At 24.2% G+C, this 21,025-nt stretch overlaps 8 protein-coding genes across 8 annotated transcripts; 2 read left to right on the forward strand and 6 right to left on the reverse strand.

The window, feature by feature from the left end:
• PCHAS_1204150 (conserved Plasmodium protein, unknown function) lies at positions 1 to 415 on the reverse strand (the record flags this gene model as incomplete). Its single annotated transcript, XM_016798791.1, has 3 exons — positions 1 to 49; positions 160 to 227; positions 347 to 415. The coding sequence occupies 3 exons, from the start codon at positions 413 to 415 to the stop codon at positions 1 to 3; spliced, it is 186 nt and encodes a 61-aa protein (XP_016654160.1).
• A 435-nt stretch (positions 416 to 850) lies between these two features.
• PCHAS_1204200 (conserved Plasmodium protein, unknown function) lies at positions 851 to 1,826 on the reverse strand (the record flags this gene model as incomplete). Its single annotated transcript, XM_016798792.1, has 2 exons — positions 851 to 1,700; positions 1,798 to 1,826. 2 exons carry the CDS (start codon positions 1,824 to 1,826, stop codon positions 851 to 853), a joined length of 879 nt encoding a protein of 292 aa, XP_016654161.1.
• A 499-nt stretch (positions 1,827 to 2,325) lies between these two features.
• Positions 2,326 to 3,317, reverse strand: PCHAS_1204300 (conserved Plasmodium protein, unknown function; the record flags this gene model as incomplete). Its single annotated transcript, XM_016798793.1, has 2 exons — positions 2,326 to 3,164; positions 3,308 to 3,317. 2 exons carry the CDS (start codon positions 3,315 to 3,317, stop codon positions 2,326 to 2,328), a joined length of 849 nt encoding a protein of 282 aa, XP_016654162.1.
• Positions 3,318 to 4,275: 958 nt separating this feature from the next.
• Positions 4,276 to 8,055, reverse strand: PCHAS_1204400 (regulator of nonsense transcripts 1, putative; the record flags this gene model as incomplete). The annotated part of the gene is made up of 1 exon (XM_016798794.1): positions 4,276 to 8,055. One exon carries the CDS (start codon positions 8,053 to 8,055, stop codon positions 4,276 to 4,278), a length of 3,780 nt encoding a protein of 1,259 aa, XP_016654163.1.
• Positions 8,056 to 9,781: 1,726 nt separating this feature from the next.
• Positions 9,782 to 11,596, reverse strand: PCHAS_1204500 (DnaJ protein, putative; the record flags this gene model as incomplete). Its single annotated transcript, XM_732710.2, has 1 exon — positions 9,782 to 11,596. The coding sequence occupies one exon, from the start codon at positions 11,594 to 11,596 to the stop codon at positions 9,782 to 9,784; it is 1,815 nt and encodes a 604-aa protein (XP_737803.2).
• Positions 11,597 to 12,794: 1,198 nt separating this feature from the next.
• PCHAS_1204600 (peptidase, putative) lies at positions 12,795 to 15,089 on the reverse strand (the record flags this gene model as incomplete). The annotated part of the gene is made up of 2 exons (XM_740846.2): positions 12,795 to 14,382; positions 14,578 to 15,089. The coding sequence occupies 2 exons, from the start codon at positions 15,087 to 15,089 to the stop codon at positions 12,795 to 12,797; spliced, it is 2,100 nt and encodes a 699-aa protein (XP_745939.2).
• Positions 15,090 to 17,252: 2,163 nt separating this feature from the next.
• Positions 17,253 to 18,035, forward strand: PCHAS_1204700 (conserved Plasmodium protein, unknown function; the record flags this gene model as incomplete). Its single annotated transcript, XM_740847.1, has 2 exons — positions 17,253 to 17,799; positions 17,896 to 18,035. The coding sequence occupies 2 exons, from the start codon at positions 17,253 to 17,255 to the stop codon at positions 18,033 to 18,035; spliced, it is 687 nt and encodes a 228-aa protein (XP_745940.1).
• A 906-nt stretch (positions 18,036 to 18,941) lies between these two features.
• On the forward strand, positions 18,942 to 20,657 carry PCHAS_1204800 (conserved protein, unknown function; the record flags this gene model as incomplete). The annotated part of the gene is made up of 1 exon (XM_740845.2): positions 18,942 to 20,657. One exon carries the CDS (start codon positions 18,942 to 18,944, stop codon positions 20,655 to 20,657), a length of 1,716 nt encoding a protein of 571 aa, XP_745938.2.
• Between the last annotated feature and the right edge of the window lie 368 nt (positions 20,658 to 21,025).

Raw genomic sequence — 21,025 nt, forward strand, 5'->3', positions numbered from 1 at the left:
TTATAAATCCTTTATGATGTTTTTGTATATATCAATATTTATTCCTTTCCTGAAAAAGAAGGAATATCAAAAAATATGTTACTTTGCTATGCTATTTTCATGTACAACTTCATTAAGTTATTTTTATTTTTTTAATTTGTTATTTTTTTATTGTCTTACTTTAAAATATTAATTTTCAAGAATTCGCCAAAACATTCAATCTCTAGATCCTCGAGTTGCGACATTACCTAAATAAATATATATTTTTTAAGAACATTTTATAGCATATATATGTATACACACATGTATGTATTACATGTACATGTGCATGTTTTTTTGTTTGTTTTTTTTTTCTTTCAATATTGACTTTTTTAGCTTTGGCTAGCTGGGCTTTATTATCTAATAAATTAGCATTTCCACTTGAGCTTATACTCATTCTTGGCTTAAATAGCTAAACAAAGTAACTGATTATATGGAATACCAAAATACGCGAAAAAAACGAAGTAAATAAGATAATTAATATCTTGTTTAAGCTATGCGAAAAATCGAGGCAACTAATGCCAAAATAAAACTTTTTAAAATATATCAAATTAAAATAATGTTACTGTAATTTTCCAAATAAAGTATTTCCAAAAAATTAGTAAATAGACTAAATAAAATGCAATGTTTCATATAAATAAAACAAAATTAGAAACACGACGTAGCCTTATTAAAATTGCAACATACAAATGTATTAAAAAAAATATGCAGGGAAAAGTTTGCACACACAACTAGCTTTATTAAAAAAAAAAAGTATATATTTATATTGCTGTTCATATTTTTTTTTCATCTTTTATAATTTTTGGTTTCTTAAGCATTTTACATATATATATCACATATCAAACAATTTAGACATTTGAAGACTATTAATTTTCCCACTATCCCAATTTTTCGCATTAAATACTCTGATAAATTTAATATTTTTATATAAAATGTTTTTGAATATTTTTAAACTATTTAAATTTATTTCTTTTATTAATATGCTTAATTTGTTGTCTTTTTTACAATTATTGAAATATTCTGAAAATAATTTACTAGTTACAGTACCATCATCATGAATCGGTTGATTTTCATTATCATTTGCTTTAAAAATGTCTTGACTAATATTTATCTGAAAATTTTGAAGGTAAAAATTATTAAAAAAGTTATTTAATTCATTCGATAGCTCTTCCTGTGAATAAGCTTTATTCTTATCTATATATTTGTCTATAATAGAAATTTTATTTAAATAGGAATCCACTTTCTTGGTTCCTATATGCAATGTTTCTTCATTGCTTATGATATATTCATTTGGCATATCGCTTATTTTATCTTTTAATTCTGCCAAAAATTTGTTATTATTCAATCGGTAATTTAAATGTTCATCATCAAATGTTATAATCTTTTTCTTTTCTTCCTTATTTTTGCTATTTATTTTAATAGCATTATAATTTTCTAAAACATGCTCCATAATAAAACTATCATTTCCTTTGATTGTTTTTATGATAGTTAGACCTAAATTTATTACTTTTTCAATATTTTTTTTTGATTTTTCATATGCTTTTAGTTTAATTACGTCTTCACCTTTTTTTCGCGGGTTGTTAGTTCCATCATATTCTTTAATTTTATCAAAGGAATAATATAAATGAAAAATTATATTTTTAAAAAGAATATCAGCTATAGATGATATACCTCTTTCAAATCTGCATTAATTAAGAAAGTGCACAAGTCTATATATAAGAATCCGCAATATATATATGCATCTGCTTTTTCTATATGGATATGTTGGGTTTATTTTACTTTTTTTGAAAGTCAGCAGAGCGTTCCATTTTTGTTTTCTTTTATCTTTCCTTTTAATATTCAATAATTTTAAGATAAAAGAAAATAGGGACGAAAATATTCTTTAGTCAAGTTGCGCACTTCATTGGTTAATCCTCGAAAAGGAATATTCACTAAATTTGTAACATGAAGGTTATAAAACCATATTTTCTTATTATTTTCTAATCAATAATAATGTACATATAATTATATGCCTATTTAATCACATAAATTTACAGAATAAAAGAGACACATCTATATGATGAATATATTTTCATAAGTAGTGCTTTATAAAACAATAAGTGAATTATTACAAATATCTAGATAAATATTTATGCATTAGTATTTTTGCATGACTTCTCTTTGTTTTTCCAAACTTTTTAAGTGAATTATTATTATAAGTAAAAACTCGAATTAATATAATTTAAACTATTTTAATATTCTTAAAGGTAGACAAATATAGACATCACTTTTTATATGCATATGTGCATGTGAACATCGAAGCCTATATTATTTATAGTGTGTATATATTTTTTTTTTATTTTGTGATATCTTTATGTTCGTTTTTCTCCATGTCCTGTTCATATAATCATTTGCCATTTTAATGGATGGTAAGTCGTTATAGTAATATGGTATTAATGGTAGTAATGCAAACGATTTTGATGAAAAAGTATTTTTGTTTTTTTCTTTTTTTTTCATATTATAATCATCATATGATGAGCATAAAATTTTATTATATACTTTATCAAAATTATTTATTTTACTTTTTGTTGTACTTTTAATATTTGGGTATTTAAAATATGTATGAAATTTTCGAAGCGTAAAATCAAATCTAGGAGACATTAAATTATCATTAACACATGTTTTTAATTTCTTTTTTAAAAAATTATTATTATTAATATGATTACACTTAAAAAAAAACAAATGCAATAGCTTATTTGCATATGCTTTTAAAATAATTTCTAACCTAAGTAGCTTATATATCATTTCAAAATTTTTATTGTCTACTTTATGACTGCTATCATATTTTTTGTTATCACTTTCGTTTTTTTCTTTTTTCTCTAAAAATTTATCACTACTAGGGGTACCAAAAAATATACTACAACTTTCTAAAAATTTCGATTTAATTTTTCTTTCTATAAACGATAAGCTGTAGTAAATAATTTTATGTTCGTCATTTTTTTTAAATTTATTTATTATTTTTAATCTATCCATAAATATTTTTAGTAACCTCTTTTTACTAATCATCTTATTCAACATTTCTATCCCCCTTCCCGTTTTTAAAGTGCTTGCAACTAGCTCCTTCCCTTCCTCAAATGTTAGAAATTTTTTTTTAAATTGGTCACTAGCTTTAAGGGGAAAAATAGAAACACCAAAAAATGTATATGTGTATGTCTATTTATATTAGCAGACTAATGTGTGTGCATTGTGACTTATTATATTCATTATTCCATATATGTCACATTTCTTCGTTTTTTTATAATTTCCTTACTCAAAGCCATTTAGAATTTTATCCACTTCATATTTTTGAGAAATAAAATAAACTTTAAAAATGTAACAAAAATATAAATAAGTTATATTCTTATTTATTCTTTCTTTTTCGTATGAAAACCATTTATTAAGGAAAAAAGAAATAAGAACGAATAGGGAATAATATATATATATTTTTTAAATGTTGTAAAAAATTCTGAACGTTCAGAATATTTGAGTTGCTAATTATTATGATGGTAAAATATTTAAATAAATAAAAGCCAATGGGCTTAATCATATTTGTTCTACAAACACAAAAAACATTTTTCTAAAAATTTTAATTATTTATTTTTCAATGAAACATTATTTTGTAAAAACAATCACCAAATGTATGTGTAAATATATATACAACTTATTTAGTTTAAATAAGTTTGCACATTCAATATATAAATATACATGATAAAAAAATAAATATATTATGGTGATTCCTCTTTTATTTTTTTAATTAAACATAATTATTATGCATAATATTTGCAAAATTTTTTATTTTGTTTATTCAGCTACTATTATTATCGTAATCATTTTAAACTGTCTAATTTGGTTGATATTGTTTATTGTATTCTGATTTTATTTTTATGAAAACCTTAATGAGGTAAGCTATTTAAATATTCTTTTTTCAATTAAAGGAAGGTACCTATTCTTAATACTCTATTTTTAGGGTTATTCTCTATGATAAAATATATTGTTTATAATTTTGTTGAGCTTGTTCAATGCACACATATGTATGCGCATTCGTTTGTTTGCTATTCATAAATTTGTATATGTTACACGCTTTTTACGTTATATGAGCTACTAACCATAAGGAACCTTAAAAAAGACCGTAATAGCCGAACCATTTTGAGAAAAATTACTCTGACATGGTAAGCTTTCAAAATTTTTCAAAAATTTTTATCACTGTTTTATCTAATTGTGAACTTCAAACTGTTTAAACTAGTGGATACCCTTATTGTGCCGATTGTTATCGCTGTCTTGATAAAATAGATATGGAAATATGTCTCCGTTTTTCGAATCGATTTTACTATCAAAGTTGGTTTCATTAAAATTGCTACTTATTTGGCTAAAGTTAAAATCGGCATCTTCAACACTTTCAGCACTACTAATCCCCCTAAGGTTTGGAATTTCATCAGTCATACTACCATTGGATTGGGATAGCTGACTAAAATTGTTAATATATGAATTAAGGGAGTATCGATTTTTTCCTTTTCTTTCATTAATAAAATTATAAATATCTTGATCAATAATTGATTCATTGCATATGCTACTATTTGACATATTTTGACTTAAAAGAGAATTAGCTCTTTGATATCTAAATTTGTAATTATCTTTACTATTTCCATAATCCTTTGTATATCTATTTATTTCTTTATCATATATTTTGCTATTTATATCTTTCAAATCGTGAAAATAATCAAAATTGATATATTTTGATGGCTGTTTAATTGGGGCTGGTATATTAATTGTTATCGACTTTAAGTTAGATAAACATCCTTCAACAATTAAATTTTTTTTTTTAAATTGATTTAATAAGTTAATCCAAACTGAATTAACATTTGTAATAGTTTCATTGGAATTTAATTTTTCTTTAGAAATAAAATGATGTCTAGATAAAACTTTTGCATTACCACAAATGATTAATCCATATTTTGCTCTTGTTAATGCAACATTTAATCTTCTTGGATCATTTAAAAATCCAATACCTAACTTTTTATTTGATCTGACACATGATAAAAGAATAAAATCTTTTTCTCTTCCTTGGAATGCATCTACAGATGCAACTTCTATATCTAAACAATGTTGATAAGAAATGTTTTTTTGAAAAAGCGAAGTAATATATGCTCTTTGACCTTCATAAGGAGTTATAACACCAATTTGTGTCGCTTTCAATCCTGAATTTAATAAAGCTCTTACTAAAATTTCCATATTTTGTGCTTCGCTTCTATTTAAGTAGCTTGTACCAGATGCAGACATTTCTTCAAGCCCATTAGAATTGTAAAAAAACATAGGATATTTAGAATTGGGCCATGGAAAGTTCTTTAAAGGATACTCTCTTTCTTTTAATGTAATACCATTTTGTAAACATCCATCATAAAATACATAAGATGGAAATTCACTTAAACAAGGATGCATTCTATATTGTACTTCCAACCTAAATGGTGTAATACCTAACATAACAAGTCTTTCAAATAAACTTTTTCCTAATCCAGCACTTGCTGCTTTTTTACATACAATGATAGGCCCTAATTGACAATGATCACCAACTAATACTATTTGTTTTGCTCCTGTAACTAATGGAACTAAGCATTCTGGTTCCGTTGATTGTGTTGCTTCATCAACTAACACCTGATTAAAACGAAATTTTTTTAGTCTCTTATCCATTGCTCCTACACATGTAGTACATATTACATCTGCCTCTATCAATATTTTATATTCAGCATGTAAAATTAATTTTTTTAATCGATTCTCATCTTTTTGAGACAATTCACCTACTTCTTCTTTTAATTCTAATAATTTATTTAATTCCTCTCCTACATCTGTTTTAAGCAATTTCACTTGATTATGTAAATACAAATAATCGGCTATACTAGATACTGATTCTCTGCTTCTAGCACATAGCCTTACAACTTTTAATCCGGTTCTATGAATACGAACAGATAATTGATCTACAGCTACATTACTTGGAGCAGTAACTAAAACTTTCCCTCCCATTTTGGTTTTATGCATATGATATACTAAAGTTGCACATGTTAATGTTTTTCCTGTACCTGGTGGACCTTGTATTAATGAAAGTGGTGAGTTCAAACTTTTTTGAATTGCATCTATTTGCGAATGATTTAATGGAGCTAAATTAGGAGCAGAATAATTTACAATTTTATAGGAAGTAGAAAAATTATCATTTGATTTTTTGTTATAGCCATATTTTTTACTATCACTATTTAAGCTAAACTCTTTCTTGTTATAATTTATAGGTTCATCAATTATATCATGCCCTAATAATTTGTGATATAAATGCCCACTTAAAGAAAATGAATTAAAAGCAAACTCGTTTAGAGCTAATTGCATACGATCGTAAGCAGTACTTTTCCAAACAAACTCAACAACAAACCCAGTATTTATATTATCATTCCATGGTCCATCTATATTATATAATACTTTTAATTCTAACGCTATTTCTTCATTATTATTTAATCTTGATATATGACCTTCACAACTCCATATATTACCATTTGGATAAGCATATGATATTTTTAATTCGTCTCCTACAACTATTCTTAATTCACTTTCTTCTTTAATATATACAAAATATGCATACCTTTTTTTATTTAATCCTACATCCCATCGTATTCTCACATTTGTTTGCTTATGTCCTTCCTTTATTGATTTATCATAATTTGATTCTAATTGAATCAATGGAGAAAATGTTAATTTATAATCTATTGCATCTGTATATTTTAATTTAACTTTTTTGGGTTCATCATCTAATATTTTTAAATCTAATTCATTTATATATACATCTTTTTTATTTTTCCAAAATTCTTCTAATTTATTTACATTTACAGATGTTATTAATTTCCCTTTTTTTTCTGCTTCCTCTTTTGTTGGTATATTTACTAGCCATTCTAAAAAACATCTATCTTCTATAATTGGTTGCCATTTTTCTAAATTACATTCTTTTATTTTTGTTTCTCCTTCGCTTTCTTCATCTTGACTAGACACTTTTCTTTTCATCACATTATCATCGTCTTTTTTATTTAAAGAAATGTAATATGCTAAACAGGGATCTCGACATATAATAATTACTACCCCTTCTTCTAATGTAGGTAAAAAACCTAATAAAAAAACATTTCTACATCCACAGTTATAGCATTCTAATATTGTTTCGCCAAGTAAACTGTTCTTATGTAATTTTATTTCTTTATGCTTCGATCGAACTAGATGTGTAACAATATGGCTTCCACATGTTCCATATGATCCATTACAAAACCATCTTTCACATGTATTACATTGAACAACACTATCTATAGAATCTATTTCACAATATCTGCATCTATAATATTTTAATTCATCTTCTTCAAAATCGTCATTACTGTCACCATAATTATTTGCAACACCTTTATTTTGTTTCTCTCCATACTCTTGTACAATTTGAGAGGAATAACAATTATCATCTTTTCTTTTCCCTTTTTTTTTATTTAAGTTTTTTTTTATTTTTTCATTCTTTAAATATGCATTTTCTTTACTCACCTTTTTATAACCATCTTTATCATTTTCTTGTCTATTCATATCATCTGCACTTGATTCAGTGTAACCTCTTAGATGTGATTCATTCCATGACATGGCATATGATTCTACATCTGAACATGCATCTGAAAATGGTACTAATTTATGGATTCTATTTTCATCTATATCAAAATTTGATGTCTTTTTCTCAGATAATTCACATAAATAATTATTTGAGCTATTATTTTTTCTAAAATTTGTTTGATTTACATATTTCGTATTCTTAATTTTTTCGCCAATACCTTTCCTATGACTACTTTGTTTCATCCCCTTCATTTCATTTTTTAATTCATATTCAAATAAGTCATTAAAATTGGATTCTTCATTATGCTTGCTCTTATGATTTATCTTATCCCTTTTTGTATCCACTATATTGTATAGATCATAAAAGGTGTCTACATCTATCTGACTACAATTCCGTGCCCTATTCATAATCCTTCCCTTTTTTCCAAACCTTAAAATATAACACTATAAATTATGTTCTATATATAATTATATGTACACTTGCTTATGTCTATATATGCTAGATATATTTATGTTTATTCTTCGAGCTATATACATTTCATAATTCTATAGAATACCAATAAAATGCAAAATAAATATGCACACACATGATGTTACCTATCATATGTTTTTTTATTCATAACCAGACTTTGTTATTCGAAAGGTATTGTAAATTATTTACATTTTATTATGTACCATATCTTAACACATTCCATAAACCATATCCTTACTTATGTACCTATATACCTACAGTTATATTTGCATGTAGCTTTTAAATAAGTATGCATGTTATTTTCCTTGAGATATATCTATACACCTTTATTATGCTTCCCTTTTTTCTAAAGTATAAAATTTATTTGAAAAAAAAAAAGGATAGGAGGGATAAATATGTAAACGATAACAACGAAATATATACTTTTGTAAAAATTGAAAAAAACAATAAAATACAGAAGGAAAAAAATGATAAGTGTATATGCCCCGAAAATATTAATTTTTTTTTTGCTTTTAAAAAATACGAATATTTATTATGACAAATAAAAGAAAGGTTGCGTATTATATGCTAGTACATACACAGGTCATATATTTTTACATGTATATATCGTGTAAATAATAAATGTAGTAGGCTTATATATTATGCCGAATTAGTATGTCCCTATAAATATTTCCCAAAGCATACACGCACACATATATTAAATAGCAAACCAGTTCATGCACTTTCCCTTTTTAAATATTTATTACATATATTTGTATGCTCCTTCACATGAATAATATTTCCATACATAATAAACGCATAAATTTTGTTTTACTTTAAATATAGATATCACTGTTAACCATATATAATATACAAAAATATTTATAAAATATCCCTTTCAATTTAAGCCTCTCTTAATTTTTTTTTTTTTTTTTTTTTTTTTTGCATGAATAAAGCGAAAAATATGTCATACACATACTTATGTGAAAATGTTAATATATATAATATCTTTACACTGTACTTTTTTTATATAAATAGGAAAATGATATAATATGCTCATGTGTTATTACAAAATCGTTTGCATACTATATAATTATTTTAAAAAAAAAATATATACATCATTTTTAAACTAATATAAGTTCCTTCTTTTGTCTGCTTATTTTTGTATAGTAAAAATGTGTACTATATAATAAGTAGAATTCTAAAATATAAGCAAAGGAATTTGCATATGTCTGTCCCTTCTTTTTCATGTCTACCACGGTTTTAATTCATCAAAAGGGATGACATATTATTTGTTGTGTGAAATCGGTAGGAGTAACAAAAAGGAATGGACAAACAGATTAAACAGATACGTTGAAAATGGGAACTGACTATATAAGACAAACCATTATGAATAGTACATATACTTATTTTCACAGTATGTGCAGGTACTAGCTATTATATAGATTAATGAACCGCATAGTTATTAGCAATAGAATGCGAATACTTCAAATTTTCTAATTATTTTACAAAATTCGAATTAACTAGCCATGCTAAGTCTTTTCATCTGTTGAAAAATATTCGATGATCAATTTTGTAATAAATTACACAAAACAAAAACAAAAAAAATAATGAATCGCAATTTAAAAAAACAAAAATGTTTAAATAGACGTAAAAATAAAACAATAAAAAATTATATAATAGTTATTCTCCCTTTTTTTTATTTTTTTTTTTTGCTTTAGAGGGTGGTACAATAATTTTATTAGCCATATGCCCCTCAGCTTTTATATGGTCAAATAATTTATTTCTTGAATCAAAGCTTTGGTTGCATATTTGACATTTTAAATTTTTAGAATTATCCTTTGTCGTAACATTTGTAGGGGTGTCCTTACATTTTCCAATGTCCTTATCCATATCTTCAAAATTTGTGACGTGGTCTGTTTTTTCAAAACTTTTGGCTTGTTCTTTATTCTTTTCGATCGGTTCAGGATTTTTTTTTTTTTTTTTTTTTTTTTTTTTTTTTTTATTACCATCCGAAGTGCTTGAAGAAATTTCCTCTTTTACACCATCTTTTTCGTCCAAAAATTTATATTTATATTTTTTTTTATCATTGGTACACCAAGATAAATAATCATCATTTTTCATTATATTTTCCGATGAAGAGTTTCCACTATTTTCTATATTATTAAAAGAGAGAGTAGGAGGATTTTTTTTTTTTTTTTTTTTTTTTTTTTTTGGTACCTTAATTTCATCATCGTTTTCCACATCATTTTCTTCACCATTTCCAACATCCCCAAATATGTCATCCAAATTATAATTTCTCGTACTTTTCAAAAAATTTGTTATATGTTTTTTAGATTTTTCATGAGAATTATAATGCTTCATAGTTTTAAAATTTTTTTTACAAACTTCACAACGATAAATAATATTTTGTTTTATACTATGATCTGAATTACTATCATTTTGATGTTCATCATCATTTATATAATCATTTCTTTTCAAATTTGAATCCCGTTTTGAATGTTCATTTCCAGAGCTTTCATAATAATTATGAGAAGATTCCAAACTAAATTCTCTTTTGTTTTTATTATGATCTGATAGATCTTCTTCTTCTTCACAATGTGCTGCTTGTTCTTCTTCCCATTTCTTTTTCGTCTGTTCAAATAATAATTTTCTTTCTAATAATTGTTGTTTTTTTATATTTTCTTTTTCTTCTTGTTTCTTTCGTTTTTCTTCTACAATTTGTACAACCCTATTTAAATATCTCGTATCATATTGTTTTAAATGTTGTACTAATGATCTTATATTTTCATTATAATTTTTTCGTTCTTTAATACTTTTTTTTTCATTTTCTTTTTTTAAATTTCTTCTTGTATGTCTATTTTCAAACTCATATGATTTTAAATATTCGTTAAAAAAATCAAACTTTTTAACCGTACTAAAATTACTCCAATATTCATAAAACTCATCAATACTTTTTCCACAAGTTTGAGAATTTCCAAAACTTGGAGCACTAATTGGGTTCTCTTTATTATTTTTATTTATTTTATTTATCTTATTTAATTCTTCATTTTCTTCTTTTATTATATCATCAAACAATTTTCTATAAACGTTATAAAAACTTTTTTCACAATTATCATCATATCCATTAAAACAATTATTATTAAAATAGCCCCATATATTTATATTAACTTTATAATTACTATAGGAATTAGTTTGATTCCCTTCTCTTTCTTCTTCTTCTTCTTCTCTTCCTCTTATAATTTTATTACGATTTACATCATACCATTTTCTCCTCCTTTCATCAATTAAACATTCATAAGACTCTTGAATTTTTCGAAAAATATGAGTATACCTTTTTAATTCTTCTTCCGAACGATTTGAATTTTTATCAGGATGATAATTTAAAATTAATTTTTTATAATTCTTTTTTATATCTTCAATGGTTGCATTTTTTTCAACTCCTAATATTTCATAATAACATTGACATTTTTCAATATCCCTTTCTTTCTCTTCCATTTTTCTTTACATAAATAGTAGGTAGTATATGTGCCTGTACACGTTTATAGGTCTACATAAATATTGATATACTTTCCATATAAGTATATATAGGTACTATCCAACAAAAGAAAACAATTCTATATACATCAGTACTCTCTGTTATTCTTTATCGCTAACTAGCTATATATACATATGCTGGAAAAAATATATATGCCATAATTATTCGCATTAAATTATGGCCAATCATTATATATATGCTTGCATAGGTATGGCTAGCCTACATTTTTATCTCTAAAAATAAAGCCTTTCTATATGCTAAACAAAATAAACATTCACAAAGAATGGTATATATATTGTAGAAAGCTACAAATGATAAATATTTTTAAAAAATTTTCAGAAATATTCAACACTACTTGAAATTATTAATAACACTTCAAAAAAGATTAACCAATCTAACCCCAAAAAGTTTTCCCTTAATTTTTTTCTTCATTCATTCGAAAAAGAGAAAACAATAACACCAATAATAAACGTACATAAATATATATTTTTTTAATTTAAAAAAATTAGAAAATAGCGAAATTTTGGCTTTTCCTTAACTATAATTCTTATATTTAAAAATAAAAAAAATATTGCAATCTTACAAATATCAAAATTATATTTTTTTATACATGTAAAAATTAAAATTCCTTTTTATTTCACCTCAGTATATATACCCATTTTTTTTGATGTTGTAATTCCCATATTTACATTAGTATATGCATACGAAATGATGATAAAAAAAATCGAAGACAAATTTTTAATAAAACCTTATTTTTACATCTTAATTTTAAAAATATTTTTTTAAAACAAAGTTATTAATTTGGCTTATTTTGTAAGTAATGAAAAAAAGTATGCTAATAATGCTATATCTACACTTGGCTTCACCAATTTTTTCGAAATTTTATTTTTTGAAACACCTTTTAAATGGGTGTCCATAAAAAAGTATATCCAATATTAACACAAAAACGAATAAAATATTTTCCTCTAAAAAATAGGACTATATTTCGAAAGAATATATATATTTTTTCTTTTTAATTGTTATTTTGTAATTTGTTTGATACTTATTGTCACCCCCCTTGATAGAAATGTGCAGGGGGAAGAGCAAATAATAAACTTATGTACATGCATAACAAAAACAAAAAGATGTGCAATATTTGTAGTGAAATTATGAATATAGCTACTTAAAAAATTTTTCACTTTTCTTCGAATTTATTAAACTATTTATAACGGAAGGATAATTGTCTGTTTTAAAATCGTTAAGAATTATATCATAAAATTTCTTTTGAAAAGAGGTTAGTGTATTATTTTTTTTTAAATTAATTTGATCTGTTGAAACATTTAAAAGAACTCTTGTCTCTGCAAATAAATAACTTAAAACAGCCCCAGAATAATAACTTGAAAAATGATATGGAAAACTAGTGGAATGTATTGAATAAGAGGAACAAAATTTATAAGGGAAATATTTTTCAATCGTTTCATAAAAATTGCATAAATTATCTTCTTCGTTCTCTATCTTATTTTCAGAACTACTATTCATTGTGTTTGAAAAAAACAAATGTGGATTAAGGTCATGTATAACATAATCTATAATAGACTGTGAATATATATTACCGAGTCTTGAACAATCAAATTTAATTGTTTTAAATAAATTTTCACTTATTTTTAAATTATTACCAATTTTATTAGACAACTTACTAATTATATCATAATTATTAGCTATATGCTCATTTATATGTGAAAAAAATTCAGCATAATCTAAGGGAATATTAAATAAATTTGATAAACTCAAATTATTTGATAATAATAATAAATGATATGCATGGCCAAATTCGTGAAATAATGTTAATATTTCTGATGAACTAAATAATTTATTTTTAATAGGTACTGTTCTAATAAACTTATAATCTATCAATACATGACCTGGGCTTATTAAACATGTATTTGGTAAAGAACTCATTGAAGGGACCCTAAAATAATCTTTAAAATTTATGTCCATATATGGAATTATATATATATATCCTAAAAATGAATTATTAAACACATTTTTATTTTCATAATTTAGTGTAGTCCCTTTTTTTACATTACTTTGATGTCGATCTATTTTATATATTATGCTATCTTTTGGCCATTTTTTTTTTATTTCCTCATCTTTAATTTCTTCATAAAAAAAATTATATATTCTTGAAACTATTTCCATAAAATTTTTTAAAACTATATTTTGTGGAAAATAGCTATTTATCAAATATTCATCTGACTTGTTCATAATTTTATTATAATAAAAACTCCAATCATAAATGGCTAGTTTGTGTGTATTATTTTCCCAATAATTTTTTTTATTATTTTTATTGCTAAATTTACTAAAATTGCTTATTTTTAATATATCATAAATTATTTTATCATAATCTTTTTCTACCTTTTCTTTAATTATATTAAGAAACTTTTCTATATTTTCATAATTATTTTTTTCCATTGTAAATTGGGATATAGAATAATGCCCCCAATTTTTATACCCTAATTTATTAGCCAAATCATATCTTTTTTTTAGTATATTTATTACATCATTATTTAAATTTAAATTTTTATATGGACTGTTAAGTAACTCAAGTACCTTTTTTCGAGACTCAGATTCTTCAAGCCCATTTAAAATATATTCATAATTATACTTACTGATCGGAATTTTTAATTTATTTTTGTTAAAAGTGTACTCATGGCTTTTCTTCCATCCCTCGTCTATTTTTATTTCATTCTTGTCTATTATTAAATGCCTAAGAAGTGTAACACAAAAATGTATAAATAAAAGATATAGAGAACAAAACAGTAGACAGATCGAACAAATGCACATTGTAATTGGCCAATAAACCGGGAGGAGAGTAACATAAAAAAATGCCGCCATTTGTTATAAGGACAATATGAATTGGGCATGCAATGTACTACATAAATGTGATAATATATATACATACCTAACTTTAACATTGTTAATTTTTTTCAAATACTTTGAGCAATCTTCTTTCAGCTCATTAAATAAGTTTCCCACCGATTGATTATTTCTTATGCGTATACTATATGGAATATTTTTTTCATCAATCTTCTGACCCTTATTATTATATATATATTTAGAAATATTTTCTTCAATACATTCCAATATTCTTTTTTTATAAAATGTTTCCTTTTTTAATTTTGTGTGTGTAGCTAATAGATAGTATAGATTAAAACATTTTTCAACGATTATATTTTTTTGAATATTATCATTAATTATTTTATTTTTTATATTAAGAAGTTTGTTAATTTCACTTGAAATAAAAAAAAAATTAACTGAATCTTTGTCTATAGGAAAATTAATTATTTTAGAGTTTTTGACATTATCTGTAATTTCCTTATACAATTTGTTTTTTTCATTCCCATAAAAAGTCTTGGGAATATTTGAAAAAAATACACAAATACATTTATTTATAAAATTATTAAAGTTCACCATTTTATTAATGTCTCTCTATTTATCAATTTATGCATATTTTTTTTCCAAATATTTTATAACTCCATACAAGTTGCCATCATTTAATTATGCTTACTATTATTATACAGTCCAAATTTCTCCAATACATTTTCCCTTTACATTTTAGTATAAGGGAATGTTTTGAAAAAAGTCTGTATTTTCATATTTATCAATATTTTTAAATAATATTATTTTTCATCATATTTAATTTTATTTTTATATCAATCCAATTTTATTTATTTTGCTTTAGTATACTTTCTATTATTCATGGAGAAGAGAAAAAAAAAATAATAATCCTTTTTATCTTAATTATAATTATTCACATTTTAAATAAAAAAAAATTTACAAATAATCGAGGAATATTTATATGCTCGAAGGTGTGGAACGAAAAAATAACATCACCATTCATTTATATAGAACAAGGAAATGCATAATTTTCCATTTCTCGTAACCTATATATCCAAATTAAAAAAATTAATTTAAAAACAATTATTCAAAAAAATAACACTATTATATGCTCTATATTAGCTACACACTTTCTCAAAATTTTTCCCAAAAACAAAATATTATTTTTACATAAAAATTATACTATATATGGGCATATAAACAAGTTTGTATTTAGCCCAAATTTGTTAACCAAAATTTATTACCACATTTAAAACATAATGCTAATAAATTATTGCTGTTCATATTTTATTTAATTTTGAAAAAAAAATAAAAATAATAGCCATAATAATAATTAGGTGAGAACAAATATATATGCACACTGTTCATGTAAAAATGGAGCATCCTTAATATTTCGCTAAGTATACAACTTATTAAAATGTCTATTTTTAATGTTTTCTTTGAACTTTCTAAGTTTTATAATTCCGTCTTTCAAAGAATAAAATTAATTGGTCAATTTTTAAATCGGACAATATAATTTTTCTCATAAAACATTACTCTCATACCTTTTTCTTTTTTAACCATATACAACTAAATTTTATTTTTATAATAATTTATTTTGTCATATATACTATTATATTTTATGTAGAAAATAGTATTACATACGTTATATCATCTTTTTTATGTTGCCCTTTGGTTGCACATAATTGCATAATTTTAGTTTGACACATTAAATATATTTAAATAGGATATTTTTTTTTAAATATGGCAAATTATCCGTGTTAGACTTTTTTTTTATTTTTAACAGTCGTATCTTATAACGTTAAAAAAATTATGAACTGTACATGTATAATATGTATATTTTTTTTTTGTTGAATTTTTTTTCGAATTATGTTAGACAATTATGTATATTGATAAGATGGTTAATTGTAATAAAGGTAAAAAGATAAATTTATAATACATAGATATGTATATTATTAACGAACAATTAATTAATAAGTGCAACTATAATTCAAAAAAATATATAACTTCCTATCAAGTTCAAAGGAAATATAATTTATTCAGTAACACTTATAAAACATGAACGTACATATTTAATCACGACATCCAAAACAAAATATAAAAATAATATCACTAATAGTAGTAAAATATGCCAAATTAATCTATAAAAAAAGTAAAGCGAAAATATTATTGAACAAAAGTATACTTCATTATACATACATGCACATGGTGAAACGCCTTAGAAAATTTCCTCCAATGTTTCATAGACCATTCCAAAAATAATTAATAATGAAAAGGTATAGCTACACACCCATTGTTTTAATCTGTAAATCTAATATAAATCGTGTTGAATAATAAATAATTATTAGTTATCTATTCTTACTTATGTGCATTATTTTTATTTCTTTATTTGCACATTTCTGTAATTGATGACTTTATATTTATTTTTTTATAACGCCTATCCTTAAAATGGTAGTTGCCCATATGCACAAAATCATGTGTGTTGAAACTCATTTTTGCTTTCTCTTTTTTTTATAATTAGAATAAAAACTTTCATTTTTGTAATATATAAAACAAAAGAGGATTAATGATATTTTCAAACAAAATTAAACAATAAAATACAACAGGCTAGCAAATAATAATAATAGACAACCAAATAAATAAGCATACAAGCCAGCCATCAAAACCTCAAAACGAGCAAGACAACTAAAAATATTATTACCGCCAATACTACTTCATAATTTTTAAAGCAAAACAAACATGCCTGATAATTTGGAGCTACTACATTTTTACAACATTTACAATGATAGAAGAAATAAATGGAAAATTGGGATAAATAAATTAAATTTTAATATTGAAAATTATAAAAATATAAAAACAAAAATATTTCTCTATGTCTTATGGAGTATATTATTATTTATATATTTTTTTGAACTATTATTAAATTTATTATTTGTAATATATATACAAAATATAAATATAATAGTTAAAACAATTTTTATATTTTCAATATTTGAAATTATAACAGTTATATTATTAACAAGTCAAAGTATATATGGATATTCCTATGATAGCTCAATAATATTACAAAAATCATCCCAATCATTTTTTATTTTAAGTATTTGGTGTTTTTTTAAATTATTATTTTACACTATATTAACAATTTTATTATCAGTCTTCTCAAATTCAAATATAACCTTAAATACACAATTTATATATTTTTCAAATAAAACTTTATATTTCAATTCCCTTATGAAAATAATTATCACCATCACTGCCGTCAAATTTGTGCTTACATTTTTCACAGGTAACCCATAATTTGCACACACTCGTTTTTTCCACCTACCCCTGTCCCATATTTTCAGCTGTTTACACTCTTCCATTTTTTACACTCCCATCTTAGGCCAAAAAATTAACTACGTCTTTAGCTGTATCAGAACTTCCACCATTTTAAAGAGCAAAATTAGGAAAGACCTTGAGAAAAAATCCTTTTTATTTGAAGATCAAACATATGGAACCTTTACCATGGATTTCAATGCCTAAGTAGGTATTTGCCCTTATACCGCTACATGGTCATACACCTTTACATACTTACCTAACCATATTTTTTTAAATTAAACGAATTTATGTTGCTCTTATAATTTAATTATTTTTATCCATTCTTATTCAATCATATTTTAGTTTTTTACTTCATCATTTTACTACAATGATTTGTTGTACATATTTTGTACCCCCTCCTTTGTTTAGTTTTTATTTTTTTTAATTTTTGTCAATATTATTTACTATTTATCATTTTATTTACTTTTTTTTAATTATAAAATAGCCTTTTAAATAACATACAACTGTGCATATTATCATAAATGCATACTGTTTTTTTTTTTTTTTTTTTACAAAAGTTTTGCAAAAAAAATTATATGCACACGAATATTTTTATTTTTTAATTCTTTCCTTATCTTATTATTTCACAATTATTAATTTAATTAATTTTTTATATATTTTTTCTGGATACAAGTTTATTGTATTTTTTTTTTGTTTTTTTTTGTTTGAGATTTGGAGGTCCAAATTTGATTTGAAAAATTTTCGTAATAGTACAGCATAAGATTGCCTAGCAATTTCGCTATACCTATTTATTATTATTTCATTTCACTTATATATATAAATAGTTCTTTGTCTTGTTTGTTTATTCTTGTAATACATTTGTTGAAACATAAGAGCTGATGAGGTATACATATATTTGTCACTACACAATGAACGTGAATTTCTATTTCAACGATCCTCAATAAGTAGCGTTCACCAACTATTCATAAATATTCATGCATACTAACACAAAATGGAAAAGAACATGAATAAAAGGAAAGGAAACAAATCGAGACAGCTCGGGAAATACAACTAAAATCCGGCCATCCAAATATACATTACCATTTTTGAAAAAATGAAAGTAAAAGCAAAATGAAAATATACTATTTTATTTTTTTTCTAATTATGTTGGGTAATACAAATTCAGTCAAGTTAAGGAACTCACGCCATAATGCCAACAATGGGACCCCTTTTCGACCCACAACCCAAATTTACAAAAATGAAAAAAAAAGTAGACCCCCCAAAATAAGCAAATTCAATTCTGTAAATCGGAAAAATATTGAAACAGGGAATGTAATAAAAAATGATAAATGCAAACGAAGAGGGAGAATAAAAAAAATACTTTTCCTAGCCCCAAATAAAGCACTGAATAATGATAAAAAGAAGTTTGTTAAAATGATTTTAGCACCTAAAGGATCCATTCATGAAAAAAAAACAAAATACATTTTGGAAGATCCTATAAAAACATATCCTTGGGAAATTAGTATCCCCTTTCATGAAACAATAACAAAAGAACTAAGTCCATATTATAATTTTTTAAAAGGGGAATGGGCATATTTAGATCATAGGAGAGATGTAAGAAAGCCTTGTGGTAAAATCGAGGGAGGATTAGAAAATTATGATGGTAAAGGGTTAAAATTAAAAAAAGGAAAAGATAGACAAAGGTATAAAAAAATTCCATATTATTTAGATCATGGTGTAAGTTGGAGAAATTATAATTTTGATGAACTTATACAATTTGATTTTGAAACAGATGGAAATCAAGATCAAACATTTTTAGAAACAGAAGAAGATTTAGAATATAGACAATGGGGTAATTGGAATTATGTTAATGCAAAAGAAACAACACAATTAAATACAATTTGGAGAGACCCTGTTTTATCTAAAGATTTATCAAATTTAATTTATCCATGGAATCATAAGATCGTAGAAAATCATATTATTCCTCATGGATATCCATCTCCAACTTGTTCAATACCTGAACCAAGAATCGAATGGGAATTGGCAGCACGAGGGTTTTTTGGTGGCTATTATGATGATCCAAATTGGAATCGAATCAAATTTTATAAAATTATGAAACGACTTATTATTGAATGGCATGAAATTAATAAACATACTGATAAAACAAAAGATCAAATACGAAGAATTGATGAAATAAAAACAGAATTATTTGGAATTTCAAGTAAAAAAAAATATTCATCAAAACAAATTAAATTAATTAATGATCATGCATATTTAAGAGCTAAAGAAATATTACTTGATCATATAATTAACCCCAATAATGATTCAGATTATATTTCCTATTATTTGGATAGACATGAACCTATTGATTATATTGGAGGTGGTAATTATAATTGTAGTTCCGATGAAATCCAAAATAAAACTGTAGTACTTAATATGTGTGTATATCCAGTAAAGCAACAACATGAATCGTATTCTTATAATATGTCAATACCTGAAATGGCAGAAATGTATCACTATTTTATGACTGAAATTAGAAATGAAGGTCGATCACATCAAATAGCTGAAGATCCAAATGATGATAGATATCAATCATATGAATTACAAAACGAAAGAAAAAAATTTCCTGCTCTTATTGCATTATATAAACCTTTATGGTCAAACAAAAAATATGGCGAAGAATTTGGTGATGCTTTAACTCCTAGCCAAAAATTATCTTCCCTTAATTTTTCAAAATTTAACGCTAAACTTACTTTGAAAAAGAAAAACCCCAATTTAGACAACCAGGACCCAGATAAATTCAACTACGTCGATGACTATAAGCATGTCGACGACACGTATGTGTAGTTCCATTTTTTCACGATTTTTTACATTTTTTTACATTTTTTCATAATTTTTCATAATTTTTCATAATTTTTCACGACTCTAATTCAACTTCAACCCATTTTATTCCCATAAGTGCTTACACACATTGGGAAAAATAAAATATTATTGAAATTTATTTATGCGCTTTGTTAAGTGTTTTGAATTGGAGCACACAAAATGCCCATGAAAAGGACATACAATGCATGAACTGCTGTGCATAACTTTAAAAAGACCAAATAAAATGAAATGCATATATTTCAAAATTGTTAAAATGTAGAATAACTACTATCAATAGATAACCCAAAGTCATTTGACAATATGAAAAGCACTTCTAATAAGGTCAATGCTAT

This window comes from Plasmodium chabaudi (assembly GCF_900002335.3).
Source record: "Plasmodium chabaudi chabaudi strain AS genome assembly, chromosome: 12".
NCBI classification, from domain to species: Eukaryota; Apicomplexa; class Aconoidasida; order Haemosporida; family Plasmodiidae; genus Plasmodium; species Plasmodium chabaudi.